We start from the raw sequence: 15,439 nt of genomic DNA on the forward strand, positions 1-15,439 counted from the left end.
AATCAAGATTGCCAGGAGAAATATCAATAATCTAAGATATGCAGATGACACCACCCTTATGGCAGAAAGTGAAGAGCAACTAAAAAGCCTCTTGATGAAAGTGGAGAGTGAAAAAGTTGGCTTAAAGCCCCACATTCAGAAAACTAACATCATGGCATCTGGTCCCATCACTTCATGGCAAATAGATGGGGAAACAGTGGAAACAGTGTCAGACTTTATTTTTCTGGGGTCCAAAATCACTGCAGATGGTGATTGCAGCCATGAAATTAAAAGACACTTACTCCTTGGAAGGAAAGTTATGACCTAGATAGCACATCTAGGTAGGTCATAACTTTAAAAAGCAGAGATATTACTTTGCCAACAAAGGTCCGTCTAGTCAAGGCTATGGCTTTTCCAGTGGTCATGTGTGGATGTGAGAGTTGGACTGTGAAGAAAGCTGAGCGCTGAAGAATTGATGCTTTTGAACTGTGGTGTTGGAGAAGACTCTTGAGAGTCCCTTGGACTGCAAGGAGATCCAACCAGTCCATCCTAAAGGAGATCAGTCCTGGGTGTTCTTTGGAAGGAATGATGCTAAAGCTGAAACTCCACTACTTTGGCCACCTCATGCGAAAAGTTGACTCATTGGAAAAGACTCTGATGCTGGGAGGGATTGGGGGCAGGAGGAGAAGGGGACGGCAGAGGCTGAGATGGCTGGATGGCATCACCGACTCGATGGATGTGAGTTTGAGTGAACTCCGGGAGTTGGTGATGGACAGGGAGGCCTGGTGTGCTGCAATTCATGGGGTCGCAAAGAGTCAGACACGACTGAGCGAATAAGCTGAACTGAACTGAGAGGCAGGGCACAGACAATGGGTGGATCCTATCTCTTTAGGATCCAGTCTGATCTCTCTCCCCAACCCTAACTTTATCTAAAGAATCCAGGCCTCAACTTTGTCATGTTCCCAAGTTTAGCAATGGCACCCTACTCCAGGACTCTTGCCTGGAAAATCCCATGAAATTCACTTTCACTCTTCACTTTCATGCATTGGAGAAGGAAATGGCAACCAGCTCCAGTGTTCTTGCCTGGAGAATCCCAGGGACGGGGGAGCCTGGTGGGCTGCAGTCTATGGGGTCGCACAGAGTCGGACACGACTGAAGCGACTTAGCAGCAGCAGCAGAAGCAGCAAGTTTAGCTACTTCAGAGCTAGTTACTTTGTCTTGAAAATGGACCACTTCAAATTTATATTTCTTACAGTATCAAAGCCAAGATTCACACTCAGATACTTTGACTCTAAAAGATGGTGAATTTACTAGTACACCATTGTAAGTTTTGGCTAAAATTAAGATAAAGACGTATTCAATAAAGTAGCAGAGAGAAGCCTTGAGAGGGGAGTTTCCAGTGGCTTGAATTTGGGGGAGCTGACAGAACTTTTCACTTTTGTTTGAATTTCTGTTTTAATCCCTATGGCAGTACAGCATGCTGTTCCCTGTCAAAGCTCTGCCCAATGATGAGCAAAAGTATGCTTCCATTTAGTATAGCTAAAGCAGTTTAATATAATTGTAAACATAATTTACAACATCAAATATTTAAAAAAAAAGTTTTTAAAGAGAGAAAAATTCAAGAAACTTAACAATGTTAAGCTAGTTAAGTATACATATTAGATTCAACAATGACTGAGGTTTGTAGATTTTATTGTACCCCATATTTATTTCCTTAATAGTCTCACTCCATAGAATTAATCCTCCCCAACTCCCTACTCTGCCTCCTCACAAAGGGTTATACTGGTGGGAAACAATGTATTCCTTGACTTTGTCAATCCGTCTATTCATGGCCTTCTAATTCCTAATGGCTCAGATGATAAAGAATCTGCCTGCAATGCAGGAGACATAGATTCGACCCCTGGGTTTTGAAGATCCCCTGGATAAGGGATTGTGTTCTTGCCTGGCAAGTCCCATGGACAGAGGAACCTGTCAGACTACACTCCACAGGGTCTCAGAGTTGGACACAACTGAGCAACTAACACTTTCTTTTTTCAAGAAAATAAAAAGAGCAGATTCCCTTCTATCACTCACCTAGGCATCTACTTAGTTTCTGATGTAGGTTTTTAGGGATACTTCCCAGGCAGAACTGTAACCATTTGAAACACCACCATCTACATATACATACATACATACATACAAATATTTACCAGTAGGAGAAAACTATTTCCACAATTAGGTAAGAAATGATATTGAGAATTTCTCTTTTCCTACTTATAAGCTTAGAATATGTTCCTAGAAAAAAAATCTAGCTAATAATTTCTCATGCTGTATTTTTCTGAAGAAAATAGTCACTCAGTATTTATAGTCAGAAAGCAAAAATTATATCTACTAATAAACGTGTTGTATTTTTAAGTGTATTCTATAAAAGTATTTTATATTTTATAAGATTGTAGTAATGCACACAAATCTACAAACTGCATCATTTAAAAGAAATGTAACATATCCATTGTCTCTGAGGAATATGTGGCATTACGTATTTTTAATCCATTTCAGCCCCTGTGAAATTACATAAGATAATCAACATTGTGGCACCAATTCATCAAGAAGGGTGAAATTTCACTATATTTTATTTATGTATTTAATAAGACTTTTATAACTAAGAGGTGACATTTTACTTTTGCATTAATATCAATATATTCATTTTTATTTTTAAAGTGTACATATAATTTATGATACTTTAATAATAGGAGAATATTACTAATTTAAAATTCTTGGGGCATGCATTAAAATGACCTTCACATTTAGATTTAATATTCTATTGGTTTCAAATCAACAATGGGAGAGAAAGTGAGAGGTGAAATGTGGATAAACTCAAAAATATCTTCCCTTTAGAGACAAATGTCAAGTAAAACTTGAACTTTCCTGTATAACATTAGCACAGTGACTTTCAAAGTTCCATACTGAAGCTCCCCTGAAACAGCAAACTTGATGGTCCTAAAGTGATGCGCCTTTAAATGTTCAAGAGTTAAAGCAAATAACAACTTTTGCTTATAAATCCTCAAAGAAACCTTTTGCTGCTTTGATTTCCTAAGGACAAATTATGCCTAAGAAAAATTTGCCAGGTCTCCAAACCAGGGCTGGTGGTTGCATGTCAGGAATCAATGTGATTTTTGAGAAAACATACATTCTCTGTAAGTGGCTGACAAATAATTATACTAAGAAAGAGAAACTTTTCCTTGACTAATATCAAAGACAAGCAACATTGATCACACAGAATTTTGTATATCCACTTCTTTTTTTAAGATTTAGAATAAAGAGACCAAAAGGATTGAAAATAGGATTTTCAAATGCAAAATTGACAGACTTACTGGTACATGCCATGGAAGGTGGGTCTTTTTCAGCTCGAAAGTAACCCTTTTCACACTGACAGACAGAAGTTGCTTCCACGTAGGTTAAACTGTGTGGAGGACACTTAGAACATTTTATGTTGCCAGCAAACGCTTTATAGAATCCTGGTCTGCAAGCTGTGAACACAGGAAAAACAATTTTTTTTGATTATTGCTAGAATTATTTTATTTGCACATGTACAACACATTTTAAATTATACACTTTGGAATTCAGTTCACACATACACAGAAAAGTCAATACATGCTAATATTAACGAATGAAATAGTTATTCAAAATTAAGTTATACAATGGGGAATCATATTACATTACAACTAACTGATCATATTATCACCTCAACTTTTTGTAACTGCCACAAGCTAGACATGGGCTTTAGTCTTCTTATATGCACAATTCTTAGCATATTTTGAATATATAGTTATTATAGATGCCTGAAAACTTAAATGAGTGAATGAATAATAATTAATTCACTGATGTCTAATATGTGGCTACTTTGTAAGTGGAATGAGCATTCTATTTATCTTTGAGTCAGTAGTTTTAGGTTTTGTTTGTATTTCTGTTAAAAATGGGATCAGTTCAGTTCAGTTCAGTTTAGTCACTCAGTCGTGTCCAACTCTCTGCGATCCCATGAATTGCAGCACGCCAGGCCTCCCTGTCCATCACCAACTCCCGGAGTTCACTCAGACTCATGTCCATCGAGTCAGTGATGCCATCTAGCCATCTCATCCTCTGTCGTCCCCTTCTCCTCCTGCCCCCAATCCCTCCCAGCATCAGAGTCTTTTCCAATGAGTCAACTCTTCGCATGAGGTGCCCAAAGTACTGGAGTTTCAGCTTTAGCATCATTCCTTCCAAAGAAATCCCAGGGCTGATCTCCTTCAGAATGGACTGGTTGGATCTCCCTGCAGTCCAAGGGACTCTCAAGAGTCTTCTCCAACACCACAATTCAAAAGCATCAGTACCTAAATCTTCAGAACTTTTAAATTATTTTCTTATGTATCCCTTCTTTGTCTACCACTTCCTTTTTCTCTATTTATAGAGTATGTACATTTCATTTCTAAAGAAAAACAAACCACCAAAAATAGGAATGTTTCCCAACATTATGTCAATACTGCAGAAGGAAAGTTTAGTATTATTTGATTCAGTGGTTTCCAATGTTTTCTTTTAGGAGAAGTTATTCAGATATATACGATCAGGTTAAACATTCACTGTGGTATCTATTTCTATATTCAAAATATTCATGCTTTCGAATATAACATGCATCTAATATAACATAACAGATATGCTTTTTGTATGGATATTTACTTTAAATGTCATTTAGGAATTTTGCTTATTCGTACCTTTTATTCCTTCTTCAAATATTATTTTCCTAAAATGCCAACACACTGTTGTGTAGATGTATGTTTACATATGTATGAACAGAAGGATTTCATACTGTTGATTTTTCAATACTGAGATAATATCAATAAACTTTAGATTATTTTTATCAATTATCAACTATAGCATGAAAATTTCTCCATGTCAATGGCTGTAATTCATTGTAATATATCTGCAGTATTTGTATCAACAATCGCCTACTTGAAAGAAATACTTTATAAACTATGCTGCAGTAAACATCCCCATGTTGATACTTACATTTCTGTTCCTAAGAGTAGGAGTTCTGGGCCAGGGTATATGTATAATTTAACACTTATTTCTATGTTACATTTCTAAATATATTTCGAAAGGTCAAACAAATGTAATTGAGCACCCTAATCTTCCCCCTACTAATCCTATAATTATTAGTGACTCCTTTACCTTCTGACAACACATGGAATTAAATATTGTTACTTCAATTGAAGCTTCCTAAATCCCACTAATATTGCACATTTTTTCATATTTTTATTGGTCTTTTGGTTATGAATTCTTTTATATCCTTTGTTCATTTTCTACTGGTTGCTTGTATTTTATTAACTTATAAGCAGTATTTATTAGCAATATCAATGTCATGTGTGTCATTTTTAAAAAGATTTTTTTGATGTGGAATATTTTAAAAATTTTTATTGAATTTGTTACAATATTGCTTCTGTTTTATGTTTTTGGTTGCAAGGCATATGGGATCTGAGCTCCCTAACCTAAGATTGAATCTACAACCTCTGCATTGGAAGGCAAAGTCTTAACTACTGGACTGTCATGGAAGTCCCTGTCATTTTTGTTGTATATATATAATCAATTATATATATATATATATATATATAAAATCAATTTTCTAATGACCTGAACATAAATGTCACATTACAATAGCTGAAAAACTATAAAATGGCATGAATTTAACCAATTAAGTGAAAGACCTAAAAATGAAAATTACAATATTTTGATAAAGAAACTGAAGACAACACAAACACATAGAAAGACAGCCCATATTCCTCTATTGCAATAATTCACTAAAATGTCCATACTACTCAAACCAACTATAGATTCAATGCAATCCCTATCAAAATTCCAATGGCATTCTTCACAGAGATATTAAAAACAATTCTAAAATTCACAGAACCACAAAAGACCCCAAATAGCCAAAGCAATTCTAAGAATAACAATGCTAAAGGCATCAGATCAGAACAGATCAGATCAGTCACTCAGTCCTGTCCGACTCTTTGTGACCCCATGAATCGCAGCACGCCAGGCCTCCCTGTCCATCACCAACACCCAGAGTTCACTCAGACTCATGTCCATTGAGTCAGTGATGCCATCCAGCCATCTCATCCTCTGTTGTCCCCTTCTCCTCCTGCCCCAATCCCTCCCAGCATCAGAGTCTTTTCCAATTACTCAACTCTTCGCATCAGGTGGCCAAAGTACTGGAGTTTCAGCTTTAGCATCATTCCTTCCAAAGAAATCCCAGGGCTGATCTCCTTCAGAATGGACTGGTTGGATCTCCTTGCAGTCCAAGGGACTCTCAAGAGTCTTCTCCAACACCACAGTTCAAAAGCATCAATTCTTCGGTGCTCAGCTTTCTTCACAGTCCAAATCCTACATCCATACATGACCACAGGAAAAACCATAGCCTTGACTAGATGAACCTTTGTTGGCAAAGTAACGCCTCTGCTTTTGAGTATGCTATCTAGGTTGGTCATAACTTTCCTTTCAAGGAGTAAGCGTCTTTTAATTTCATGGCTGCAGTCACCATCTGCAGTGATTTTGGAGCCCAGAAAAATAAAGTCTGACACTGTTTCCACTGTTTCTCCATCTATTTCCCATGAAGTGGTGGGACCGGATGCCATGATCTTTGTTTTCTGAATGTTGAGCTTGAAGTCAACTTTTTCACTCTCCACTTTCACTTTCATCAAGAGGCTTTGTAGTTCCTCTTCACTTTCTGCCATAAGGGTGTTGTCATCTGCATATTTGAGGTTATTGATATTTCTCCCGGCAATCTTGATTCCAGCTTGTGTTTCTTCCATGTTTCCTGATTTCAAACTATACTATAGAAAGTTTAGTCCCTCAGTCATGTCCAACTCTTTGCAACTCCATGGACTGTAGCCTACTAGGCTCCTCCATCCATGGGATTTTCCAGGCAAGAGTACTGGAATGGGTTGCCATTTCCTTCTCCAGAGGATCTTCCTGACCCAGGGATTGAACCCGGGTCTCCCACATTGTGCTGCTGCTGCTGCTAAGTCGCTTCAGTCGTGTCTGACTCTGTGTGACCCCATAGACGGCAGCCCACCAGGCTCCCCCATCCCAGGGATTCTCCAGGCAAGAACACTGGAGTGGGTTGCCATTTCCTTCTCCAATGCATGAAAGTGAAAGTGAAGGCGTTCAGTCGTGTCCAACTCTTAGTGATCACATGGAATGTAGCCTACCAGGCTCCCCTGTCCATGGGATTTTCCAGGCAAGAGTACAGGAGTGGGTTGCCATTGCCTTCTCTGCTCCCACATTGTAGGCAGACGCTTTACCATCTGAGCCACCAGGGAAGTTAACTATACTATGGAGTTATACAAATTGAAACAGTATAGTATCAGTATAAAAAATATATACATAGACCACTGGAACAGAATAGACAGCCCAGAAATAAATTCCCAAATAAATAACTAACATTTGACAAAGAAGCTAAGAATTCTCAATCAGGAAAGAATAGTGTCTTCAATAAATGCTGTAAGGAAAACTGGTTAACCACAGACAGAAAAGTGAAACTGGACCTGACTAGACACTACTCCTTGGAAGGAAAGTTATGACCAACCTAGACAACATATTAAAAAACAGAGACATTACTTTGCCAAAAAAGGTCCGTCTAGTCAAAGCTATGGTTTTTCCTGTGGTCATGTATGGATGTGAGTGTTGGACTGTGAAGAAAGCTGAGCGCCAAAGAATTGATGCTTTTGAACTGTGGTGTTGGAGAAGACTCTTGAGAGTCCCTTGAACTGCAAGGAGATCCAACCAGTCCATCCTAAAGGAGACCAGTCCTGAGTGTTCATTGGAAGGGCTAATGCTGAAGCAGAAACTCCAATACTTTGGCCACCTCATGCGAAGACCTGACTCATTGGAAAAGACCCTGATGCTAGGAGGGATTGGGGGCAGGAGGAGAAGGGGATGACAGAGGATGAGATGGCTGGATGGCATCACAGAGTCGATGGACATGAGTTTGGGTGAACTCTGGGAGTTGGTGATGGACAGGGAGGCCTGGTGTACTGTTATTCACGGGGTCGCAAAGAGTCGGACACGACTGAGCAACTGAACAGACTGACTGAGACACTACTCACAAAAGTTAACTCAAAATGGCGTAGAGACTAAAAAATAAGACTTGAAACTGTAAAACTTTTAGAAGAAAACATAGAGGAACATCTTGATATTGGTCTTGGCAATGATTAAAAAAAGAAAAATATTACAGCAAAAGCACCAGCAACAAAAGCAAGTAGCACTACATCAGACTAAAAAGCTTCAGCACAGCAAAAGAAACAGGTAAAAATAATGAACAGGCAACTGATAGAATGGGTCAAAAGATTTGAAAATAATATATCTGATAAACTGATAATACCTAAAGTATATAAAGAGCTCACATAACTCAATAATAACAAAAACAAAAATGTACAGTTAAAAAATAGGCAGAGGAACTGAATAGACCTTTCTTTAAAGAAGACATACAAATGGCCAACAAGTACAGGAAAAGATGCTCAATACAACTAATCATCAGGGAAATGCAAATGAAAACCAGAATGACATGTAGTCTTACAACTGTTAGAATGGCAATTATCAAGAAGAGAAGAGATACCTGATGGCAGGGATGTAGAGAAAAGGGAACTCTTGTGTACTGGTCGGTGGGAATGCAGGTTAGTGTAGCCAAAATGGAAAACAGTATGGCTGTTTCTCAGAAAACTAAAAATAGACCTACCAAGTGACCCAGCAATCCTATTTCTGGGTATATATTCAAAAGAAATGAAAAGAGGATATGAAAAAGTTACCTGCACTACAGCATTATTACAGCATTATTCGCAATAGCCAAGATATGGAAAAAGTCAGTCTCTGTCAATGAAAGAATGAATAAAGAAGATATACAGTAATTCTATATTTTAGTTTATAGTGACACTACCATTTGGGGGGATTATTTGGTAGTATCTACTACAGAGGAACATACACATTTCTTCTGACAATGCCACTCACTGGTATATACCCAACAGAACAGCACAAATTGAAAGTAGCTTCTCTCCCCACAGGCAGTCATACAAGTTCCATCGCTAAGTGAGCTATCAGGCCTCCATTTGATTTTCATTTTCTGCAGTTTTGTTGACATGCTGATAATTCTCATGTGATGTGTTTTCTCCTCCCCTGCTTTGCCCTTGTTAGTGTAAACCTTCTATATTCTTTTACTTATTTTGGTGAAGTGTGCTGAGGGAATGGAGATAAATAAATATTTCAATCAACTATATTTTACAAAATTTACACTTCACTAAATTTCTAATTCTATAATTGAAGTAAATACATTTAATTGAGAATAATCAAATTACAAAATTATTGATGAAATATTAATGAAATGATTTTTTTTAAATTTTCTGTTGCCATTTACTTACCGGTAAAAGTATCATGAATGCTAAAAAATAAAATCAATGCAATTTGGCAGCAGGGATCTATAAAATGCAAAATATATAAATATATAATGTGTAAAATATATAAATATAGACTATGTAAAACATATAAATATATAATTACAAAATAATAAATAATCTAATACACAGCCTATTTAAAAAATACATTTATGATTTGAAGAACTTTAAGTGGTTGCCTAAAATAACAATAAAAGGTGGGCTATACATTAAAAAGTACAAAACAATTTTTATAGAATAGCATGTATTAAAGGTTCATACAATGAGTATAGTTATTGAAATAACACTAATATTAATGAAGTACATACCTTGCCATATAATTTTGCTTATTGATACCTGAAATTTCAGAAAATTAAATTCTCTGGGTATTGATAGGAATATAGTTGAGTAGTATTTCACACACACACACACACACACACATGCATACACACACAGAGGTTTGTCTGCTAAAACAAAACCAAGAAATGTATGATCTGTCCTACACATATTATATTTCAAAAATTGAATTGTTAAGCTATATATTGGAGAAGGCAATGGCACCCCACTCCAGTACTCTTGCCTGGAAAATCCCATAGGTGGAGGAGCCTGGTAGGCTGCAGTTCACGGGGTCCTGAAGAGTGGGACACGACTAAGTGACTTCACTTTCACTTTTCACTTTCATGCATTGAAGGAAATGGCAACCCACTCCAGTGTTCTTGCCTGGAGATTCCCAGGGATGGAGGAGCCTGGTGGGCTGCCGTCTATGGGGTCGCACAGGGTCGGACACGACTGAAGCGCTTTAGCATAGCAAGCTATATATTACTAGCAATGTTTTTAGGTTTTCTCTACTATCAGAGAACTTTAAGACAAGGAACCATGAGAAATCCTGGTTGGCATATCATGCTGTGCACTTCTTACCATATGATGAAATATTCAATTGTGTATTGTCTGACAGGAGCTAATATTAATATAATTGACTGCTTTTCCCTCATAGGTGCTCAATAGTCTGTAAGTTTAGATAAACCTGAATGACTTATTAGTAAAATATGTGATGTGCATCATTTCTAAAACATTAGAACTCAGGAAATTTAATACACTGGGATAGGCAGTCTCATTACTGTTTTCCTAGATATTACTCTGAAGTCATAAAAATTAAAATTTGCTGTCATATAAGCAGAGAAGGCAGGGAAGATCAGATAATTGAAAAATAATAACAAAAGGAAAACCCCTAAAACTTAAGGTTAAATAAGCACAAATATTTTGTTTTTCAGATTAATCTCTTAATAAATACTGAAGGAAAATTTCAAGACCAAATACGAGTCTACTAATAATAAAATGTGGATTATTCTTCAAGATATTCAACCTAATTTTCCTTGCAGGGGAGCTACTATAAAGTCCTCATGAAGATAATATACATAAACTGTCCTGTCGTGAATTCTAATTTCTTACTTCCACCAAAGAAATGTTTAAAGTGGACTTTCTCTTGAATCTGAACACAGTACCACCCCACTTCCCCACCCCAGCAACTGTAAGGGCTCAGAAAAGTAAGTAGAACCAGGTCTAATGGAGAAACCCCAAATTTGTGGTACTACCAAGCTGGTTATGAATTTGCCAGTCTTTCCCCCTTGTCTCCTCCCTGTTTTCCCCGGTGCTTGGGCTGGAGCCTCAATTGAATGGACTGGACACCTGGAAGTGGCCAACAGCTCACAGAGCTCCAGCTCACCTTGTCTCTGGAAGTGGGAAATGTTCAGGAGACAATTAGGAATATGGAAATCCCTTCCCTCTTTCTCTCTCTCTTTTCCTATTCTCTCATGCCCAGACCTCAAGTAATTGTGTTGTAGGCTGGTGGTGGTGGTCAGTAATGGGCGCTCACAGAAGACAAAATTCCCAAGAAGGAAAAACCTTCTTCCTCCTTCACTGAAGCTGTGGTTCTGAGAGCGTGGAGTCAACCTTCATTGCATTTTTTTCCTTCTGTCCTCCTCTCACTTGGTTCTGGATGTAGATCCAGTTGCAGAAGTGTACAGCAGAGTAGAACAAAGAAAGCCCCAGCTAGCTTTCTAGACAAAGGACTTTGAAGAGGAGTTTGAGGGATTCAGAAAGTACTAGGAAGAAAACGAAGAGACCAGACTCTGGGAAAGCAGTCCCATACTTGTTTATGAACCTCTGGGCTTGTTTCCAAACTGCACGTACTTGGAACTGATTCTTTTCAACATACCAAAGACTTTGAGAAATGAACCAAAAGACTACTACCCAGGTCTCAGACTAGAAGTTTTAAACTTTTGGTTAGGTAAAAGAGATGACATCAATATAGAAGAAAGACACTTCTTTTATTTGTTTGTCTATGAGACACAAAAATTATAACATAAACAGACATATATACTGCAAACCCACGTAAGTTGCCTTTAACTAGCATAAAGTAGATACACAGATCTTAGTTTTGCCTCTCACCATTTTTTATCATTCACAGATTAATAATTTATATTAAAATAATTTTAAACTGTGTTTTTATTTGAGAGATAAGAACTTTCAAGAACAGAGCATTACAAGGAAAATAATGTCAGCAATACTTCAATAGTCTGAGACTGATGACATGTGGAATTAAAATTCTAAAGCCATTTTTAGTATGAAAGTAAGGTAAGTGTTTTTATTCTGAAAATTAAGGTGTGGGGAACAAAGGTTTATGTTAGCAGTTTTTAGGATTATACACCATTTTTATTTTTATACCAGTTTGAATAGAATCTAATAATAATAATGGCACAAAATAAAAAGCTAACCACATTTTTTCCTAAAAATACATAGCACTTTTTAAGTGTCCTAAAATTCATTTTCTCATACTATTTTTATTTCCTTTGGTGTTCCTAAGTGTATTTTAGTCAACCAAAATAAAGCCTGCCAGAATACTACTTCCTTGCTATTTAGCAGTGCTTTTAAAAAGTGTGCCTACTAAGTCTATCATCTTATTTTGAGGTACTCTGAAATAAGATGCTGTTTAAAATTTTAGTCTCTTATCACAGATTCTTATTTCTATTTCACTATTTTTTCTAGACATCTAGTAATATCAGTTTTCAACTTTTTCTGTCAATATCCCTTTTTTGCATATTCCTTAAGGCAGAGTAAATCTACTTTTCTGAGTAAGTAAAACCACTGTCAAAGAGAAAACACTCTGTGACCCACTGTATGATACAAGAGTAATAATAGCTACAGCAAAACCATTTATAATTATTAAGCATTCAGAATAGGTCTCATGTTGTGCAAAACTTTTTCTATACATTTTTTTATAATTCTATACATTTCTATATAATTTTCTATACAAAAATTAGTTACAAAGGATAATAAAGAGTGTGACCTTTGGAACTAGATTACATGGCTTTGAATTCTCCTGTATTTTATTAACCCTGTCACTTCAGGCAGCTTATTTTTCTGTGCATCTTTTTTCTCACCTGTAAAATGGGGCACCTAGCTTAGAGGTAATGTGAGTATTTAATGAGTTAATACACGTAGTAATCAGAAGGGTGCCTAGCATATTATTATGAAGATGAAGAAACTGAAATTAAGCAAAGTATAACACCTTGCTATGGTAGACTGTGTGTTCCCAAAATGTCTCCAACAATACTTCTCACTCTACATTTCCTTCTGACAATGTTGATAGATACTCTGCCCCATTATAAAGCAGATGTTACTTTGCCGACAAAAATCCATCCAGTCAAAGCTATGGTTTTTCCAGTAGTCATGTATGGATATGAGAGTTGGACTATAAAGAAAGCTGAGCACAGAAGAATTGATGCTTTTGAACCATGGTGTTGGAGAAGACTCTTGAGAGTCCCTAGGACTCAAGGAGATCAAACCAGTCCATCCTAAAGGAAATCAGTCCAGAATATTTATTGGAAGGACTGATGCTGAAGCTGAAACTCCAATAATTTGGCCACCTGATGCAAAGAACTGACTCACTGGAAAAAATCCTGATTCTGGGAAAGATCGAAGGCAGGAGGAGAAGGAGACGGCAGAGGATGAGATGGTTGGATGGCATCACTGACTTGATGGACTTGAGTTTGAGCAAGCTCTGGGAGTTGGTGATGGACAGGGAAGACTAGTGTGCTGCAGTCCATGGGGTCAGAAAGAGTTGGGCACAATTGTGAGACTGAACTGACTGACCCTTCCCCATAAAAAGCTCAGGCTTATGTTTTTTCCTCTTAATCTGGGTGTATTTGTAATTACAGTGAGTTTCTAGGCAAAGTCATAAAAGATGATAGAGCCTCTGCCTGTTTCTTTTGGGATGGTTACTTTTAGAAGCTAGCCACTATGCCAAGGGGAAGGTCAAGCAGCCATGAAGAGGCCCAGGTGGAGACCTTAGGCCTTTGGTGCATGGCTGTGCTGAGCTCCCAGCTATCTGCCATCACCACACTGTCAGCCAGGTTACTGGGATACCCGGGACGTAGATGTCCAGGACCCAGTAAAGCTGCCCCAGATAAATGCAGCCTGAAACAGAGATGAACTGTTCTAGCTGAATCTTGCTCAAATTTATAAGTAAAAACAAACGTTTTTTGTTGTTTAAAGTCACTAAGTTTGGGGGACATTCTTATGCAGATCTGAGAGCCTGGGACACTTGCTGAAGGTCATATGGTGGAAGAACCAAAAATTAAAGCCTAGCTCCATTCCTATCTCTTTAGTTCTCATCATAGTTAGTTCTCATTATGTACCTGTTGTATTTGGAACAGCATGCCTGCTTTGTTATCTAGGGCAGTGAAAGATTGAACCATGAACCATAACTTTTAAAGGCCAATCAGTGATGGTCTTTGGGTTATAAATAACAGCTGTACCTAAAAATACACTTTTGTGGGGTTTAATTGACAGAGATAGTTTTAATTGATGGCTTTATGTTCTCTTGGGAACTTTCCTTTTTGGTAAGAAGCAAAATAAATATAGCTTTATTCAGACCACTAGAAATAAAAATGTATTCCACAATGTTTTTTTTTTTTCATAAAAAATGCTTTATGTACACATAACCCTTCATTTTATGAAAAAAGTAAGCAAGACATTTTATCTTTCAACATAGAATTGAAGAATAGACTCATCATAAAATGGCCTGTATGTGTGATTTCAACATTTTGATCAAACTCACTCATCACTGCTCTAAGTCTCATGTACTCTGACACATCGGTAAAGTTTGACAACCATATTTTCTGCTGGCTTAGCAACAAACTTACAATCCATTCTTCAATCTGACAATTGTGAATGTCCTGCTGTCATGTATTTTTGGTATTTTTATAGTTGAATAGTGTAAAAAACTAATATAAAAATTATTAAACAATATGTTATAAATTTTTTACTAACAAGAAGATAATTTCTTTTTAAAGAATTACTAAGCATATTGATATAATAATCACAATTTATTGTCCACGACAAATTGGTATTTTATAAACATTACTATATTTAACTCTTACAAAATATTCCGTGATGTAAATATTAATATTTTCATTGTACAAATGAAGAAACAAAGTCTTTAATAGTTGTTCCATGTCACAGAGATGATAGATGAACAAGTCAGGATTTGAAGACAGGGTTTTGATTCTTAAGTCTAAACTTTGGAACAATGCTCATAGCTATATAAAAATAAATGTGTATACAAAAACATGCACGTACAAATATATACTATATATACATACTTTTACTCCTAGCAATATTTATGTTTTTTCTCTTCCTCTGTAACCTACCAGTAAAATTATCACCTGAATTCTACATTTTGATATTTTCTATTTCTAGTTTGGTATAAAAAGGCATGTCTTTTCCAGTATACTGCAAATTACTTAAAAATAAGGTTTCTATGTATGGCATTGCACTGAGACAGTACTATACACAGAGCAGAGGATCAAACATAAGTTGTATGGATTATATATATATAATTAATACACTTATTAGTTGAAATTATGTGAGAATATAAAACTTAGCAGAGCAGATCTTCAAAAAGGTTTATCTGCTTTTCTTAAAAATTATAAAGATAAAATACTATAATATGACTTAAAATTTCTAAA

At 36.6% G+C, this 15,439-nt stretch overlaps 1 protein-coding gene across 2 annotated transcripts in view; it reads right to left on the minus strand.

The window, feature by feature from the left end:
* Positions 1–15,439, minus strand: part of EPHA6 (EPH receptor A6) — a 1,018,858-nt gene that overhangs the window by 575,018 nt on the left and 428,401 nt on the right. For both annotated transcript variants that reach the window (XM_010848390.1, XM_010848388.1), the window contains exon 4: positions 3,330–3,485. In XM_010848390.1, coding sequence (XP_010846692.1) covers positions 3,330–3,485 — 156 coding nt within the window. The remainder of the gene's footprint in view (positions 1–3,329; positions 3,486–15,439) is intronic.

The sequence above is a fragment of the Bison bison genome, unplaced genomic scaffold, assembly GCF_000754665.1.
Source record: "Bison bison bison isolate TAMUID 2011002044 unplaced genomic scaffold, Bison_UMD1.0 scf7180017864265, whole genome shotgun sequence".
Taxonomy (NCBI): domain Eukaryota; kingdom Metazoa; phylum Chordata; class Mammalia; order Artiodactyla; family Bovidae; genus Bison; species Bison bison.